The 17392-nt window shown below is 55.5% G+C and overlaps 1 protein-coding gene across 1 annotated transcript; it reads left to right on the top strand.

The window, feature by feature from the left end:
- Nucleotides 1-1344: 1344 nt before the first annotated feature.
- Nucleotides 1345-16480, top strand: ABHD6 (abhydrolase domain containing 6, acylglycerol lipase). The gene is given in 11 exon segments (XM_050904628.1): nucleotides 1345-1369; nucleotides 5035-5104; nucleotides 6821-6964; nucleotides 10562-10718; nucleotides 11134-11247; nucleotides 11473-11524; nucleotides 11527-11604; nucleotides 12902-13059; nucleotides 13906-13960; nucleotides 14443-14543; nucleotides 15291-16480. Coding segments are annotated over 9 exon segments (1011 nt in total). The 5' UTR covers nucleotides 1345-1369; nucleotides 5035-5104; nucleotides 6821-6845; the 3' UTR covers nucleotides 15468-16480.
- The last annotated feature ends 912 nt before the right edge of the window (nucleotides 16481-17392 follow it).

Raw genomic sequence — 17392 nt, 5'->3', positions numbered from 1 at the left:
CCATATCACATTCCCTTTTTTATCCCTGTTGCATCCCCATGGCAACCCCATCGCACAACTTCTGTAGCCTCATTGCATCCTCCTTGTATCCCTGCTGTGTCTCCTTTGCATACCCCCTTACAGCCCTGTTGCATCCCTGTTGCAGCTGTATTGCATTCCTCACTGTACCCCCTTGCACCCCTGTCATGTCTCCCCTTGCACCCTGTTGTATTCCCCCCCTTGCACTCCCTGTTGCATTGCCTCTTGAACTGCTGCATTGCATCCCCATTGCAGCCATGTTGCATTGCCTGTTGCACCCCCAATTGGAGTGATATTGCATCCCCCTAAGCATCCCCACTGTATCTCTATACAGCTGCCTTGCATTCGTCTTCCACCGCGTTGTATGCCCCTTGTACCCATGTTGCAGCCTCATTGCAGCCCCCTCCCACCCTGTTGTATCCCTTCACACTCCCTTTGCACCCCATTGCAGCCCCCTTGCACCCCTATTGTACCCCTGTCATATCCCCATTGCAGCTTCCTTGCATCCCCCACCTTCCTCCTGTTGCATTCACCCTTGCACACCCCCATTGCAGTGCCACTGTGTCCACCTTGCAACCCTGTGGAAACCTCATTATATCCCTGTTACATTCCCCTTGCACCCCTGCTGCAGCCCTATTACATCCCTCCCTTGCACCCCCACTGAAGTCCCATCACATCCCCCTGTTGCTGCTCCACTGTATCCCCCCTTGCACCCCATTGCAGCCCCCCTTCCACCCCTGTTGTACCCCTCCTTGTACCCTCATGGAAACCTCATTATGTCCCCCCCTTGCACCCCCACTGCAGTCTTATTGCACCTGCCCTTGCACCCCTGCGGAAGTTCCCTCACATCCCCCTGTTGCAGCTCCATTGTATCCCCCATTGCAGCCCCCCTTCCACCCCTGTTGTACCCGTCCTTGTACCCCCATGGAAGCCCCATTATGTCCCCCTTTGCATCCCTGCTGCAGCCCTATTGCATCCCCCCTTTGCACCTCCATTGAAGTCCCATTACATCCCCCTGTTGTAGCCGCCTTGTAGTCCCTTTGCAGCTCCTTTATACCCCCCCCTTACACCCCCACTGAGGCCCTATTGCATCCCCCCCTTGCACCCCATTTCACCCCCCCTCACACCCCTATTGCATCCCCCTTTCACCCTCCTTTCAACCCAGTTGTATCCCCTCTACATCCCCCCTTTCCCCCCGCACCGCGCACAGCCGCGCCGCATCCCCGCCTCGCCGCCGCGCTGCGCTGCGCCCCCGCGGAGCGGCACCGGCGCGGAGGGAGGGCGCAACGGAGCCGCCGCGTTTCGCCGCTCAGCGCTGCCATTGCGGCCCGGCACGGCTCGGATCGGCACGGTGAGAGGCGGGGGAGGGATGCGGGGCTGACGGTAGCAATGCCAGGACCGAGGGGGGACGGGAGGGGGGAGGGGGGGGGGGGGGCCCGGACGCCGAGACGGCGTCCGGGGCCCCCCCCTCCCGTCCCCCCCGGTCCCAATCCTGGCATCGCTTGGGGTGGGGAGAGAGAGTGGGCAGGAGATCAGGAGCAAAGCCAAAATGCAAGAAATAATTTAAAATATATATATTTTTAAGATTTAATTAATTTGCCTTAAAATCCCCCCCCCAAAAAAAATCAGAAAACGGGGCACAAAGGGGAGGAGAGCGGCGTTGCATCTCGGCCGCTGCTATTTGGAGGATGCCATCATTTTGCTGGAGGAGGATGCTTTGGGGGGGGAGGGGCTGTCTGCTGGAAGAGGAGACCTGGAGGTGGCCCCCAGTACACCTACCCCATCCCTCCCCAACTCTTTCCTACCCCCCCAAGGAGAGGGCTGAGTCCGGGCGCACTTGTGACATCAGATGCGCCGTGCATCGTCTGCTCTGTGTGTGTGCGGAAGGATGGGGATGGCGACGGGGTCCGGAAGGAGCTCGGGTACATTATGAATTTCTAAACCAGCGGCGGGCTGCCAGCACAGCCTGCTCGGGTTGTGCTTTTCAGCCGCCTTGTCCCCAGGCTGGCTGGCAGCGACGCTGACGGCTCGCCCCTGCGTGTTCCCAGCCCGGGGTGCAGCAGCGGGGCTGGGGGCCAGCCCGGACTCTCCGGCTCACGTTTAAGAGCTGTGTTGCACAGATACAAATGGGTCAGACATGCACGTTTTCTGAAACTACGCTGCAGAAATAATGATCTCATTTCTGCCTTCTATAAATAAATGAAGGTGAAAGGGCATGTTTCCTACTCCCAGCCCTCCGGAGGCTGGATTAAGACCGAGAGCTGGCTGGCTGATGGACAGAGATCTTTCAAATATTAATAGATCTTAAATTATAACTTCACTGTGGCTAGTATCTAAAAGATCATGCTGCAAAATATACCACTAAGGAATCATAATATTAGTTATGTCATCGTTTATGGTCACTATTATTTTTCTGGCTGTTGAGGATGCCAAGGGGAAGGCGGCTTACTTGCATGTTTTGGATTTTTCTTCTTACACAATTAGCAGTGTGAGTCAGGGTTTCTGGGGGCCCCATCTCAGCCGCTGAGGCCCATCAAAGCCCCCCGTTTCTGCAGTGGGATCTTAAAATTGGTTGATGTTTCTTCTTCTTCAGCTCTTCAAGAAAAATTAAGGTATGCCTGAATGTGCTGCTTAGCTTTCAGCTATTCGGAGTTTCAAAATCTATTGTTGGTCAGCCATGGGCTGCTCTGGGCACAGGGAGCGGTAAGCGAAACGCCGAGTGCAGGCAGCAGCCCTGGTTTTGCAGCCCAGTCCTGATGAGCACAGCCCGATACAACCCTTGGTTTTGGCACATCTGGTCAGTGAGCGCACACGTGGGATTCCTGCCTTGTGAAAATCCTCCCTGGCCTGGCAGGGGGCTGCCCAGCGCGTTAGCTGCCACTCTCCCCTTCCCAGCCGAGCCTCTCTGCCTTGTGAAGGCTTTTGTGCTGCAGCCCACCGACATGCCCCCCCAGGTACCCCTGCCAGCTCTTGCCCCATCAGAGAGGCTGGCTCTGTGGGAGATGCTGATCCTGGTGAAGAGCCTCCTGTCTCCCTGGGTAACAATCCCAGCTGGTTTCACATTTCTGGGATTGCTTTTTATTTTTTGAGCTAAATGCAGTTTTTTGATCCCCCACACTGGGGTGTGCTGCTGCTGCTGCGTCTTATGTGGGGCTTGGAAAAAATCGATATATACACCTGAATTGTACCGTTGGGTCTTCTCCAGCCTCCCTGGTGTGACCCACGGAGCTTGAAAGAGAAAAAATACCGATGTGGATTCAAACCTTGCTCACAGTAATTTGCTGTCCCTTTGGTCGGTGGCCCTGGGGACTGTCATTGCCATGCTGTCCTCTGAAGCAACCCGCAGTGCCCTCCCGCCTCTTGGCCCCTCTGTTTGCAGGTGATGAGGCCCCTGCTTGAATTTGGCACAGGGGAGGAAGTAGAGGACAAGTGGAGACGTGGAGCCTCCCCTTTGCATCTGACCTGGGTCCATCCTGTCACCTGGGGTGGCTTGTTTGGGGGGTCCTCCCAGGTGGGCCGCAGGGGCCGCAGTGTTTAGTGCCTGCAGCTCTGGTGCTGGCGTGGGAACCAATGCTCCTGGTTTGGCATCCCGTGCCCAGCTGGGTGTGCAGCCCGCTTGGCCTTATCGCCACTGTGATCACATGGCATTTATCAGATTTGCCTAATTGACGTTTGCAAGCTAATTTATGAGGTACTTGGAGATCCTTCCAAGAAGCAGTGGCAATGCTTGGGGCCATTTGCCGTGACTCTTGGTCACAGGGCACCTCAAAGTGATGAATGAGCTGCGGTCTGAAGACTTACAGCTGTTACCAGGGGGCTCACTTTTATTTTTAAGCCCACAATGTCTCTCTAGCTGGTAGCAAAGGACCGTGCCAGGGCCTGGGGCAATGCTGCCCACTCCTGTCCCTGGTACCGGTGCAGCAGGGAGGGTGATCATCCCCTGGGCAAAGCACCACTGCAGAGGGTTGGAACTGTGGGTGCTCCTGCATGGCTGTGGGGAGCTGGTGTCCCTGCAGTGCTGCTGGGTGCAGGGGTGGCTTTATGGGGCTGGGGGTGCTGGGGACCGGGGTGATGGTGGCTGCCCCCAACCGTGGAGCTGGGCCTGCAGGCATTTTCCTTCCCACCGCCTCCATTGGAGGTAGCCATGGAAATCAGTGGCGATGCTCTGCCCACGCAGAAGGAGGCTCGGCCGCGCCGCAGGGCTCCCCAGGCATCCTCCCCTCCGGGCACCCATGGCCGGCGGGGGCCCCAAGCGGGGCTTGCCGGGTGTGCGTGGCTGGCATTGGGCGCCGGGGCTCACATGGTGAGCGGCGGCTGCCATGGCCCTGCCGAAACACTCTGGCACGATGGGGATGGGAGCCCCCGGGGTGGCCCCGGCCCCGCAGCCACAGCAGGGGGGATCTCTCGGGGATCTTCTGGCTCGAAGAAGCCCCCGGCGTTTGTGCGGGGGGGCCCTGGGGCTCCTGCTGTGCCTCCAGCTTGAATTTCCACGGCCAAAAGCTGCCGGTGAGTTCAGGCCAGCGTTTTCCTGCCTCTCCAGTAATTTTGTGTGGCTCGCACAGGGAAGGCTCTGAGGGGCACTGAAAGCGCTTGGAAAATTACATTTAAGACGAAGAGGAAGGGGATGGGAAGCAGCTTAGCTGGCTTTGTTCTAATAGCTGTAATCAGCCGAAGCACAACCATGAGCCCCATTTCACTGGGTGCTGTGCAGCCTTGCCGCGGCAGGGGCTGCTGGCGTCGGCTCTCCCTGCCGTGCTGCACTGGCTTTCGCTTCGTCTCTGATGGCAGCTTGCACTTTGTTCCTGCTTGGAACAAGTGCCCTTGTTTAGCTTTATTGTACAAAAGACTATTTACATAAACAGGGGAAAGGTTGGTCAGAAGGTGAAGATGAGGCGTCTTGAAGGGAAGCTGGTGGCTTAAATACCCCAAACTCACCATCTCGCCTGGCTACCGAGTCTGAAAGGAGGAGAAAAAGTAGGAGTGCGATTTTAACCTTTTTTTTCCCTCTTCTGACAGTGTTTTCAGACGCCGCCGCTACCCACAGCGAGTGGGACCTGTGCTGAGAGGAGGAGGGGATCTCTGCAAAGTAAGCTGGGCTTTTTAAAGGCTTTCTCTGTCTTGTTTTGCTTTCCAAGAGCGGTGGAGGCGGCGGAGGCGGAGGTGGTGACCCCGCGCCAGGGAGCACAGGGGCTCCCACCACCCTGAGCTTTTCCTGTGCTTTCTTCTAGCTGCAACCTGCTCTTGTTATGGGTCGCTGATGGGAATGATGGCGATTTTCTGTGCTTAATTTCTTCCCTGTTTTAGTGACATAGCGAAAGGCAGAAAGTGCTCTCAGGTGGGCTCCTGCGCAGCCCTGCTCTCACGTACAAGGTTTAGCCGTTGCACAAAGTGTTTATCTATGAACAAGCCGTGCAGAGATCAAAGATCTTTCTACAAAATGTTAATTAAACGAATAACAGTGTGTTGTTGAGGCTTGAAGAAGGAAATGAGGTTTAGCTTTGTTAAGGAGGTGCCTGGTGGAAATATTTACAGTATTCCTCAAATTTCAGTTATTCCTATTTTCCCTGGGGGAAAAGGGCAAACCTGGCTGTTGCTTCAGAGGTTCTGTAAACCGTTTTTCTTGGTCATGTGTAACGTGGGGGTTTGATGTGATCCAGTGTGACAGCGTCGGAGGGGGAGAGGATGTGACTGCGGCGATTCTGTTCCTGCTTCATGGCATAACATACAACATACCACATACCCCCGTGAGGCTTACAGGAAGCAGAAATAAATCTGCCTGTCCTGGCACGGAGAAATGTGGTGGTGGTGATGGGGGTGGGATGGTTGGTGGGAGAGCAGGCATTGAGGATGTTTCGTTTTATAAATGTGTGACAAAAGAGCTCGTGCCGAGGGAAGGGCGAGACGTAAGTTGGTCAGCGGGGGGAATTAGAGGAGATATGTGCGCGACAGGGTTTAATCTCTTAATGAGAAAAATATATCCCAGCTGCCTGTGGTGGGGCGAGTTCAGGGACGAGCGCGGCGTTGCGTGAGAGCTCGCCCTTGCGCCCTGTGTCCTCCGCCTGCCGCCCCCGAGATTTGTCCGAAGGATGCTCGGGAGCTGGGATGGGGACCTGTGATCGACAGCAAGTGCATAACACCCCGTGGGGCAGGAGCGAGGATGTGGGGGAGGGGATGAATTTGTCTCAGATAAGGGCTGGTCGCCAAAGAGCGCCCTGCCAGGTTGTTTCCTTCAGTTCCCGAGCCCATTAATAGGCTCTGCTCCCTTGATTAGTTGGTGCCTGTGTGGAGCAGTAATGAGAGCCGGGCTCAAGCCATCAATTCTAGGTCAGTGGTTGTGTGCTAGGGATTTGGGATTGGGCAGGGGGAGGGGAGCTGGAGCTGGACGCCTGCCTCCGAAAAGCAATGTGGAGCCTGCGTTGAGGCAGCCCTGCCTGCAGCCATCGGGAGGGAAAGGCTGTCTGCACCCAGGGGAGCGGGGCTGTGCCTCCCCGTCTGCAAAGTGCCCCAAGGGCCACATCACACCCCGTTGCCCCAGACGTGGTCCGTGCCTGTTGAGGAGGCTCATTGTGCATTTGAGATGTGCTCTCCTGCAAGGATAACATTGCAATAGTTAGATCCATTAAGAAGCCAGAAGAAATAATCGAGTTTTAAAACTGAAAGAGACTTTGCCACACTCCTGAGTGGTATCCTTTGCCTCTCGCAGAGCCGCTTTCCTCTCTCCCTGGCAGCAGAGATCTCATTTAGCGTCGACTTGTCATTGTCTCTAGTGTTTAACCACTGATCCTTCCCTAAATGCGGGCAGGTGAGGCCGGGCCGTGAAAAGCAGCATGGACCTGGATGTGCTGAACATGTTTGTCATTGCCGGAGGCACCCTGGCCATCCCCATCCTGGCCTTCGTGGCTTCCTTCCTCCTCTGGCCCTCAGCACTCATCCGCATCTACTACTGGTGAGTTCATTAGCCGGGCTGCTCTCATTTTAGCACGGGGGTGGAATTACTGCTGGTCCCCAGCAGGTCCCCGCACACACGCAGGCGCACGGGACTTGTTGTGAAGAGCCCGTGGGCAGCAAGGCAGCGTGGAGGGAGGTGGGTGTTCCTGCCCGTGATGGCGATAGGAGCAGGTGAGGTGGGGTTTTCCAGGGGCATGCCAGCTATGTGTAGCTTTAAGCATCTCTGGGAGAAGCAAATGGCATTTTCTTACTGCATTTTTGCTGCTGAGGCTTATGTCTGTTGGGGCAGCCTCAGCTGGGCTGCTGGTGTCTTGCCGTCCCAGAGTGGCCCTGGGCACAGGCTCCCCGGGGGGGTTTGGCTGGGCTGTGCCAAGGGGCTCCTGGCCAGGCTGCCCCTGGTGCCAGCTCGCAGGATGTCTCCGAACCTTTCTGGGTTGTTTCCCCCAAGGATGGGACTGTGGCTGGGAAAAGCATCGCCGTTGCTGCCCGCCCCCCAGCTTGGCAGCCCTGGCAGGCCGGTGACCTCCCACCTCACCAATGCAGCCATCGACTTGGGCGTCCTCGGCTCTGCCACAGCTCCCTGGGCTCACGCACTCCCTCCTGGCTAACAGCCTGCTCAGCAGGCAGGGACTTTTCTCTCGCTAATAGTTATGGATGAGGCTTTTCTCATTCTCTTCCTCTCTTCTGGGCTGGAGCATCAGAGAAGATGGAGTGATGCTTTTCCTTACCCCCTTACATCTACCTTGTCCTTTCTGATACCAGGAGGCAGGCACTACATCCTTCAGTCCTTGTCTGTCCCTGGAAATCAGTGATAAGCACGCTGGCAGCTTTCCTGTCTGGATTTGTTGCAGGAGAAAGCTGGAATAATGCTCCCTTCAGAACCTGGGGCATCGTCTCATCGCCCGGCGCAGGCAGCAGCAGGCAGCGCAGCAGGCTGCCCTCACATGCTGCTGGCAGATGGTGGCTCCTGCAGTTTTGCCTCACAGGGTGTTTCCAAATCAAAGTGACCTCCTGTGAGAGGAGGACGTTAGCCCACCTCGGCACTCAGACGCAGCAGCGTGATGAAGCCTGTTTCTAACAGCGCATTTATTAGCAACCTTTTAATCACAGCATCTGGGGGCTGAGAGAGGAGGGAGGATGGGATGAAAACCCCAGCGACTGGATCGGCACGGGGGAGAATTTCTTCTAGTTGTACATCGCGTGGGGACCTGCAAGGCCAAATGTTGCTCTGCAAAGGAGAGCAGGCGGTGTGACAGCCTCCTGCCCTGGGGACGTCCGAGCTGCTGCCCGGGGCAGGTCCAGACGGTACCGGGTTTGTCAGTCAAAGGTGTTTTTTTTCCTTTGGACATACAAGCGACCAGTGGAACCAGGGAGGACCCTGATGGGCTCAGGTTCAGAGGACGATTGCCGGAGAAACGCTGCTGCACCAGAGCAGAGCGAGTGTGGTTGGGGCGAAGCCTTCAGAGGGCCACAGGCAGGGGTGGCAGGACAGAGCAAAGGAGGCACATGGGGCTGATGCTGGGAGCTTTGAGGAGCCAGGTTGAGAGGGAGGTAGACCCTGCTGCCTTGTCCTTCGGGGTTGCAAATTAGAGGCTGAGTGAAAATGCACTGTGGGTAGGTCCATCTGTGTTCGGCTGAAGGAGGGAGCATGTGAGCAGAGATCAGCAGGGCTGTTTTCTTTTGAAGGGTAAGTGCCCCCATCTCTCTCTCTTCCAGCGTTTCTGGCAGCATTGGCATCTTGCAGGGGTAACTGCGACGCTCTGTTTCATGGGCACCTCTTTTCTTAGGGACAGCGGGCGAGAAGAGCGGGATTGCACTTTACTCTTCCTTTCCTATTTGCTTCTTTCTGAGTTGGCTTTTTTGGGGACAAAATCGTTGTTTCCCCATCGGCAGAGGCAGGAGAGGGGGCAGGCAGCATGCCATGCTGCCCCCACCTTTCAGCCCCGTGCGGCTCCAGCTTAGCAGCACCTCTCCTGGGATGTCCCTGGGAGGTCCCCGGGGACGCTTCTCCCTTCCTCCACCACTCGCTGCTCGCCCCCCTCCTCCTCCTCACCGCCGGTCTGCGTGTCCTCAGCCAGTGTAGCCAAGGGTCACGCCGGGCTCCCATCACCGACGGCCTCGCTCCTCCCCTGCCGCTAATGGGCCTCCCTGCCAGGCCTGACGTCCAGGGCTGCCCCACTGACCCCGGCCCCAGAGCCTGCCTGCTCTGCCTGCTCTGCCTGCTCTGCCGCCAGGGGTTAATCAGTTTAGCCGCTGCCACTAAGCGCGTTAACACCTTGCGAGGGATCAGTTCAGCTTTGCACAGATTATTTTGCCTTCTGCTGAATTGATCCATCGGGATCAGTTGCTAAAAATGTTATCATCTTGCCCATCGGTAGTTTACACCAGTGCCTTTGAGGCGAGGACTCTTAAGACACTTATTCAGGGAGAAATGCACCTCTCCTTGTAGGACCAGCACAGAGCCGAGATGCTGCTTAAGTCCCACTAACTCCCTCTAAAAAGGGATTATGCTAAAAGAGGATTGCACTATGCATAAGCTTTGAGTGGGCAGAGAGCTAGGACAGCCCAGCAGTGTTGGTGACCTTGCTCTTGTCTCTCAAATAAATTCTGATATCGCGTATAAAAGTATTTGCTGGTATCTTGGCCATCAGGAGTAGCCTGGTAGTTGTTCTGACAAGGGTTACATCTGAGCATAGGGGAAATGCAGAGGAAGCATGCCTGCTCCTCCGTCTTGGACTGCATGTACACATCATATGTCCAAAGTGTCACCGATAATCTCTGCCCAGGTCCCCTCTGGCTGGCAGTTTCACTGCATCCTCCTTGAGCAGGCTGCAAACGTGCACTGGCAGGAGCTGTCTGCCTCTGCTTTCAGAGGAATAATCCAGGTTTCCCTGGGGTTAGTATCTTCTGGGGTGTTTGACCCTGTGTAAGGATGGTCGCCTCCAATCCTTTGTGTGTGTATAAATAAATTTTTAAACATCATCTAGTTCGTATATGGGGAATGGGTTTCTGTGGTGCTCCTGGGTGACACGGTTGTTTTGGCTGGGATCCAATGTCCATGGTGTGATGTTGCCATGTCCCATGGCTGCAAGGATGTGCGCAAATAAACCTGTGACATATTCACCTTACCCACCTGGAACAAGTGCCTCCCTCGGCCTGCCTGTCCTGCACGCTGCCTTGCCGTGTGTGAGCCTCTCTCCTCGTACCAACCTTTGGGTGTTTTCAGTTTTAGGATTATTATTTTGGCCCATTTCCATTGCCTTGAGACAATTGTGCAAATTAGTTATTTCGGGTATTTTTTGAAATTTTTAACAAACAGGGCATCTCCACAAGCCATCTGCAGTGCAGCCATGAATAGCCAGCGGCCGGTACTGCGCCTGTAAGGGATCACATGTAAGCATGGGGTCTGGTCCAGGGACCAGATGCTCAGAATTAGTCCCAGTTAGGGCCATGACAGCACTGATGTGAGCCCAACCTAACTGGCCTTAGCAAACTAGCAAATCTGTGGCTGAGTTTGGACTTGTCACCTGGCTTATATTGCTGCTGGGCCCTGGTCTTGCATCACTCACTGATGTTGTTTTCTCCTTGTTTCCAGGTACTGGCGCCGAGCCTTGGGTATGCAGGTTAGATATGCAAACTACGATGACTATCAGTTTTGTTATTCCTATAGAGGGAGACCTGGATACCGACCGTCCATCCTGATGTTACATGGGTTCTCAGCCCACAAAGACATGTGGCTGTCTATAGTCAAGGTGGGACTCCATTTCTATCATGTTGCTACTTAGTGAGAGTTGATGGTCCTGGGCTTGAGGGTGGTGTGGGGATCCAACGGTTGCATGCATGGGATGTGACGATCACTGCAACGTGCTAGAAACACCCTCCTTAGCTCTGTGCTTGTTGCTTGTTGGATCCCTTTCATCCCTATGACACGCAGAGCTGCAGGGGAAGAGCAGTACGTACCTGCCTCCTCTATGGGAAGCGAGTCTTGCCCGTGGTTTCTCATCATGTCATCCTTGGTACATGAGCTGACTTATTCTGGTGCACGAGTAACCAGGGGCTGCCAGGAGGAGAGCAACCCCCCTGCTCCCACCCGTGGTCACCAGTTTCCATCCCTGGGCTTCACAGCACTTTCCCTGCGCCATAACCGCCCCTGGTTTATTTCTGCAGTTCCTGCCGAAGAACCTGCACTTGGTGTGCGTTGACCTGCCCGGGCACGAGGGCACGACCCGCTCGGCCTTGGACGATTACTCCATTAGCGGGCAAGCTAAGAGAATACACCAGGTAATGCCCTAGCGTTGCATCGCCTTTGCAGAGGGATGCAGGGATGTGAGGGATGTGGGGACATGAGGGATGCTAAGCCCTGTGAGCCCTGCTTTGTGCAGCCCTGCTCCCTCCCTTCCCAGGCAGCCAGAGCCACCGACCTCAAGCTTTTGAGTTAAATTTCTCTAATGACCCCACGCTGTTGCTTTCTCTCCTCTAACAATGCTCCTTCTGCTCCCCTGCCAGTTCGTGGAGTGCATCAAGCTGAACAGAAGGCCCTTTCATCTGGTTGGCACTTCCATGGGGGAAACGTTGCCGGCGTCTATGCTGCTCAGTACCCAGAAGACATTTGCAGCCTGACCCTCATCTGTCCTGCAGGTGGGCAATGCAGGGGAGGCAAGATGGCGAGAGGGCAAGCAGGAGCTGGTGCAAAAGCCCAGAGCAGTGCTGGAGGCAAAATAGGCTTTTAGTGCAAAGCATTTTGAAATAATTTGTATGTATGGTCTGAAAATCTCTGGTAGGGCGCACTTCCAGGGCATGGGAAGAAATCACAGCCTTGTCCTGACTGCTCTTCTCTAGGGCTTTGGAGTCTGCCCCGCTGTGCCGTGGTTAGAGCTGGGACTAGGGCAAATGGGACAAGTCCTGCTCTGGAGGAAAATGTGTTTCCCCTTGTGGTGGCAGCCATTGTACATGCCACATCTGTAGCCTCTTGGTCTGGAGGGGGAACCCAGGCAGCAATGGGAAAAGTCTCCCCGGTCTGGCCGCTTGAGAGCCCTGGCGTGCCAGAGGGCTGGGGCTCTGGAAGCTGGCGAGCTCGCTCCTCCCACGTTTGGGTGCTCCAAGCGGGAAGAGCACTTTGGGGCTGGGCACAGGTCAGTGGGGTGTCCCTGTGCTCGTGCAGCACCCCTCCATCCCCACCGTCCCCTTGGCCGGGGGCCTCGGGGGAGCCTGGGCATGACACGCTGCAGGAGGCACGCGGGGTTTGGCAGGGAGCTTCTCTGCCAGGGAGGGCTTTGCTGCGTCCCGGTTGTTATAGCAGCTCCTTCGCCCTCCCACGCAAGGAAAGCGGCTCCCAGATAAGAAATAAGTAATGAAGCGAAGCGCAAGGTTACCTAGCTACCAGGCTCTGGGGGCGGCAAGGTTCCCCCTCCTTTCTGGGAGAAGTGTTGGCCAACACTCTAGGTGTTTCTGGATGTGAAACCTCTGTGTGGGGGCTGCAGAGAGGTTTGGGGTTAAGCTGCTGGGGGATTCTTCCCCGCAGTGGTGCATGTGGATGGGGCTTCTGAAATTTTCTGTCTGACCCTTTGCTGTAGCAGGCTGGGCACGGGCTTTAGTATTTGCATCCACTGTCCACATAAAAATAAACACTACAGTTTTTGTGAAAGTATTCATGCCTGTCTACAGGGAATGCACCTCGTGTTGCATCAGCCTGCGGGGCTTGGTGGTGTCAAGCCCTGGAGCAGGAGGGAGGCTGGGGTACCTCTGGGTACATATTAAGGTTGCTGTATGTACAAATTTTATTCTCCCCCTCTATTTTAATTTTTTTTTTTAATGCTTGAGCAAGTGGAAGGCCAGAGGCAGGGATGATGGAGATCAGTACAGCCATGCTCTGTCGCTGGGGCTGTTGGGGTCTTGTCCGGGTTTTAGCTTGTGCTCCCCTTCTCGTCTGACCCAGGCCTGCCGAGTACCACTGACAGCAAGTTCATTAAGCAGCTCCGGGAGCTGCAAGAGTCCGAACGCATCGACAGGATCCCTTTAATTCCCTCGACTCCCGAGGAGATGGCGGATATGCTGAAGCTTTGCTCCTATGTTCGCTTCAAGGTGCCGCAGCAGGTGAGGAGCCTGGGCTGGCTGCGGCGGCCGGGAAAGGGGGGGCTTGGAGGGGGGGGGAGGTTTGTTTCTCCCCGAGCCTGCATGGTGGCAGCCAAGGCGACGCCGGGAGCAGAGCCACTGCTGCCATCCCCCCATCACCCAGGCGGGACATCCCTGGCCCCGCTCCCAGCACCTTTCCAGCACTTTCCCTTCAAACTCACTTTTCCCACTGCCCTCCAGCAGCGCCTGCTGAAATTCCTCCTCCAGTGAGGTCTTTGGCAGCGGGATGGGACGTCGAAGGGCCTTTTAGTAAATATGGCTCGCAGGAACCATTAAATAACTAAGGCAGCTGTTGTCCGGCCTGGAGGGGATTTGTTTGCTGCTTTTTTTAAGCAAAAGCGATGGAAATGTTAATCGCCTCATTGTCAGGTAAGAGGAACTTGGCGAGGGGCTGGCCATTAAGCTCGTTTTCCTTAGGAAGTCTGGATGAGCAGATTGGAGAGTAAAAAAAAATGTAAGGTAATGCCAAGACCTTTTTTTTGGCAAAAGAATAAAAGAAGGAAGAAGAGCACAGTCATGGCTGAGGCAGCCTGCTGGCCGTGGATAGCTGGCCTGGAGGAGAAATTCGGGTTTGCATCATAAAAGACAAAAATACTTGTGGCTGAAATACACATTACTTAAGCACAGTTGTGACAGCCAGACGTGCTTAGGAAGGAGCTCGCACCGGGGCCAGGCTGCGCAGGGCACGTCGGGGCGGCGGGGGCGCGCTCCCGGCCGCCTGCTGCGCTCTTGGGCGCTCTTGGGTGCGCTCAGCCCCGTGCAGGGCGTGGGTCCCCCCCCAGCAGCTCTCCTCTGCTCTCCCTGCAGATCCTCCAGGGCCTTGTTGACGTTCGCATCCCACACAATGATTTTTACCGGAAACGTAAGTGCGCGGCGGCAGCCCCCCTCACCAGGCTTTCCAGCCGGACCCCGCGGCGTGGGGATGGGCTGTCCCCAGCCCCGTGTCCCCTGCTGTCTGTCCCCTGCACCCCCCTGCTGCCTTGCTGAGGGTGGGAGGGGGCGACATCATTAACAGATTTGGGGATGCACCTCGGTTGCTGATAGCAACCCACTGCCACCCCCACGGGTGATGGGGTTGCTGCTTTGTCCTCATCCTGCCAGCTGGGTTAATTAGTACTAATATCTATGAGGAGACAGGCTTGGAGGAGGATCTCTCTGCAGAGGGGCTTGGTGGCGGTGCAGGACTCAGCCTTTCCAAGGACATCCTGTTGGGGCTCTCTCCATCACCCCTGCCTGGGTTTCCCACCAAGGGGATGCTGGGAGGGCTGGCCTGCAGGGACCCCTGCGAGAAGGGAAGGCAAAGCATCCCCCTTGTACGACTGACTCTCCTCTTGCCCCCACTAGTGTTTTTAGAAATTGTGGATGAAAAGTCCAGGCACTCTCTCCATGAGAACATGAGCAAGATCAAAGCACCAACACAGGTCATCTGGGGAAAGCAGGACCAGGTATGCGGCATGCTCCACCTCTCCCATGGGACTGTGTCTCCATCGCTGCCCGTGTCCACCCAAGGGGGCATGGCACGGGCTGTGCTGCCGAGCTGTGCACTGCTCTGCGGGGAGCTGGCACACGTGTGTCCCCATCCCCGATGGGTTTGCACATGGGGGCTCGGCAGGGTGATGGGCAGAAAGCTGCCAGCCAGCGCAGGGCTGGAGGGAGGAGAGGGCAGAGCCGGGGCTGGGGAGGGCGAGGGGGCAGGCGAGGGGCAGGTGCCAGCGCCGCGGCAGGCGTGGGCTGGGAAGAGGAATAAAGTGCAGCAAAAAGAGTTGTCCTGGCAACTGGGGAGACCTGTGCTGTTCGTGGACAGGCGGCAAGGCAAAGGCATGGGGCTTCATAGGGCTGGTTATGGTGGGAGGAGTGGGAAGGGGAAGGAGGCAAGCTGCAGGCATGCAAAGGGCTCTGTAAATACAAAGGTGCAAGCGTTTGCTTGCAATGACCCCTTTGCACTGAGCTGGCAGCCAAAAAGCATCCAAGAGAGTTCCTTGCTGCATGCTGAGACCAGCACTGTGCAACCTCCCTGTCCCATCCCCACGCATGGGTACCACGGGATGGGGCTGGCATCACAAGGACCGTGTCCACATCCCTGCTCAGCATCTCACTTGGACTTGCAAAGGCAGCTCCAACGGGGTTTCTACGGTCTCCAGCAAAACCTAGCTCTGCCTGTGGGAGTGACTATTTTTTCCCCTGCCATCCAGGTCCTGGATGTTTCTGGCGCCAGTGTTTTAGCGAGTGCTATCCCAGACTGCCACGTGTACATCCTGGAGAACTGCGGGCACTCGGTGGTGGTGGAGCGGCCCCGCAAGACGGCCAACCTCATCCTGGAGTTCCTGGCGCTGCTGCACAGCATGGACAACAACAAGAAGCAGGCGTGAGCGTGGCGGGGAGCTGAACACCCACGCTGGGTCTTTTAAATTGTAAAGTACTGCAGCTTTGATAAGTTCTCAGGGATCTTGTACAAATCGGGGTGAATGTGCCAAAGTCCCTGAGGAAGGCAGAATCACTGATACCTAAACCTATAGCACCGCCGGCACAGCGACCTAGGGGTCATTGAGCAACCTCCGTAGATACAGGAACGGAAGCAGAATCTCTCCCTTTTCTACTTAGAAATAAAGTAGGAATGAGCCGAAGTCACCAAGCGCTAGCCATGCAGTGTGCTGAAGCTCCTTATGCAGCCGCCCATCTTACCCAAGTTGTTACTACGGCACATAGTTGTTAATGACATTTACCTAAACTATATAAGAAACGTAGGAAGGAGGAAGCGTCCTGGACTGAGACTTACAATATTTCTACTACTTAGAGTCTGTCGCGTTGCATGCTGCCGTGCTGTAAGAGAACCCCAGTGCTCCAGGCGTCTGCTTGAGTGCTCTTTGTGTAGTTCCTTAACTCGTGATTTATGCAGAAAACAACAGAAAACTTCATGCCTGGAAGTCCAATGACTGTATGTGCAAAAATGTTTACACTTTGAGCGGGTTTTTTTAAATCCCCAAACAGCTCCTGTGTATATGTAATGCCTTAACATTGCCCAGGGTACAGCGTCCATGCACAGCCCACCTTGCCCAGGGTATGGTTCCCCCTGAGGGTGAACATAGCGAGTGAAAACTTGGGGTGTAGACAGCAGCTTCGCTGCCGTTGTGTGAACCAGAGGGATGGAAACCGCGCGGGGAAATTTGGTCCCCGAGCCCAAGTCAGCAATAAGCCTGTGGGCAGTGCGAGTCAGCAAATTCGGGCGAACTCTTGTCTCAGCTCTTCTACCACGTACGCTGCTGAACACGTTGATGTAAATAACGATTTTCTTAATGAATTCCGTGAATTCTGCGAATGCTGACATCACCGAAACCGGGCGTGAGGGGTGGGAGCGGGCTGTGTCTGCGAATAGCACAGAGGTGCAGGCTCCTGGGCTTGCTGGGCAGCGAGGAGGGGGGCAGCTCACCTGTGAGGTGCTGGGCGGCGGTGTGGAAACGTATGGTGTGCTTGTGCATCCTCTTGATGGTTTATAACTCCTGGCCAAGTGAAATTGTAGATAGAAATAGGCAATGCAGACAAGCTACGCTTTGCAGCCTGCAAGGTGATGTACAGGGACAGATCCTGCACCTCCCCGGGTGCGGTCCCTCGCCACGTGTCCCAGAGGGAGAGAGCTGGTCCTGGTCTCGGGCAGGAGCAGCGGCTGCTGGAGGGCAAGGCGGTGCATGGTCCTCTCAAAGGCAAAGCAGCAGGCGGCTGTCACCCCTCGGTCGCCCCCAGCCCTCCTTGGGGGTTGACACTGGGTGCTGCTAGAGCCCCCTCGCAGACTGGGTACGCACGCTTGCGGTGCTGACAGCCGTCTTCTCGCCGTCTTTCGGAGGTACCCCGATCTGTACATATATCTGAAACTCCCCGTCAGCTTCTCTGCTGTTTTTAAGAGAAGAAACATTGTTCTTTTAGAAAATTAGAAATTTGCTGTTAATTGCTTGGCTATTGTTTCTACTACAGGAGTTGATTAAAAAAAAAAATTGCTGACAGTTTTATGTGGTAAAAGCCAGAAAAAGTTGTTGGGTATCTATATGGTTTCTCATATGCCACAGATTGCTGTATGCAAAGGATTTATATGGCTATTAAAATCTAATGATTTAAGGAGTCCACCGTGCAATGATTATTTTTTCCTTTGAGGAAGAAGGGGGCTGTGGTGTGGGATGATGCACAGCACAAGGGACTTGCTCTGCTTCTTCTTTCCTCGCCATATTTCTGGGAGATGCAGGTTTTGCCTCAAGGAATATTTGATAATGTCAAGAGAGATGGTGAAGACAGGGAAGGTTCAAGT

This window comes from Gymnogyps californianus, chromosome 13 (genome assembly GCF_018139145.2).
Source record: "Gymnogyps californianus isolate 813 chromosome 13, ASM1813914v2, whole genome shotgun sequence".
NCBI lineage: Eukaryota > Metazoa > Chordata > Aves > Accipitriformes > Cathartidae > Gymnogyps > Gymnogyps californianus.
This window is presented reverse-complemented; position numbering and strand designations above follow the sequence as displayed.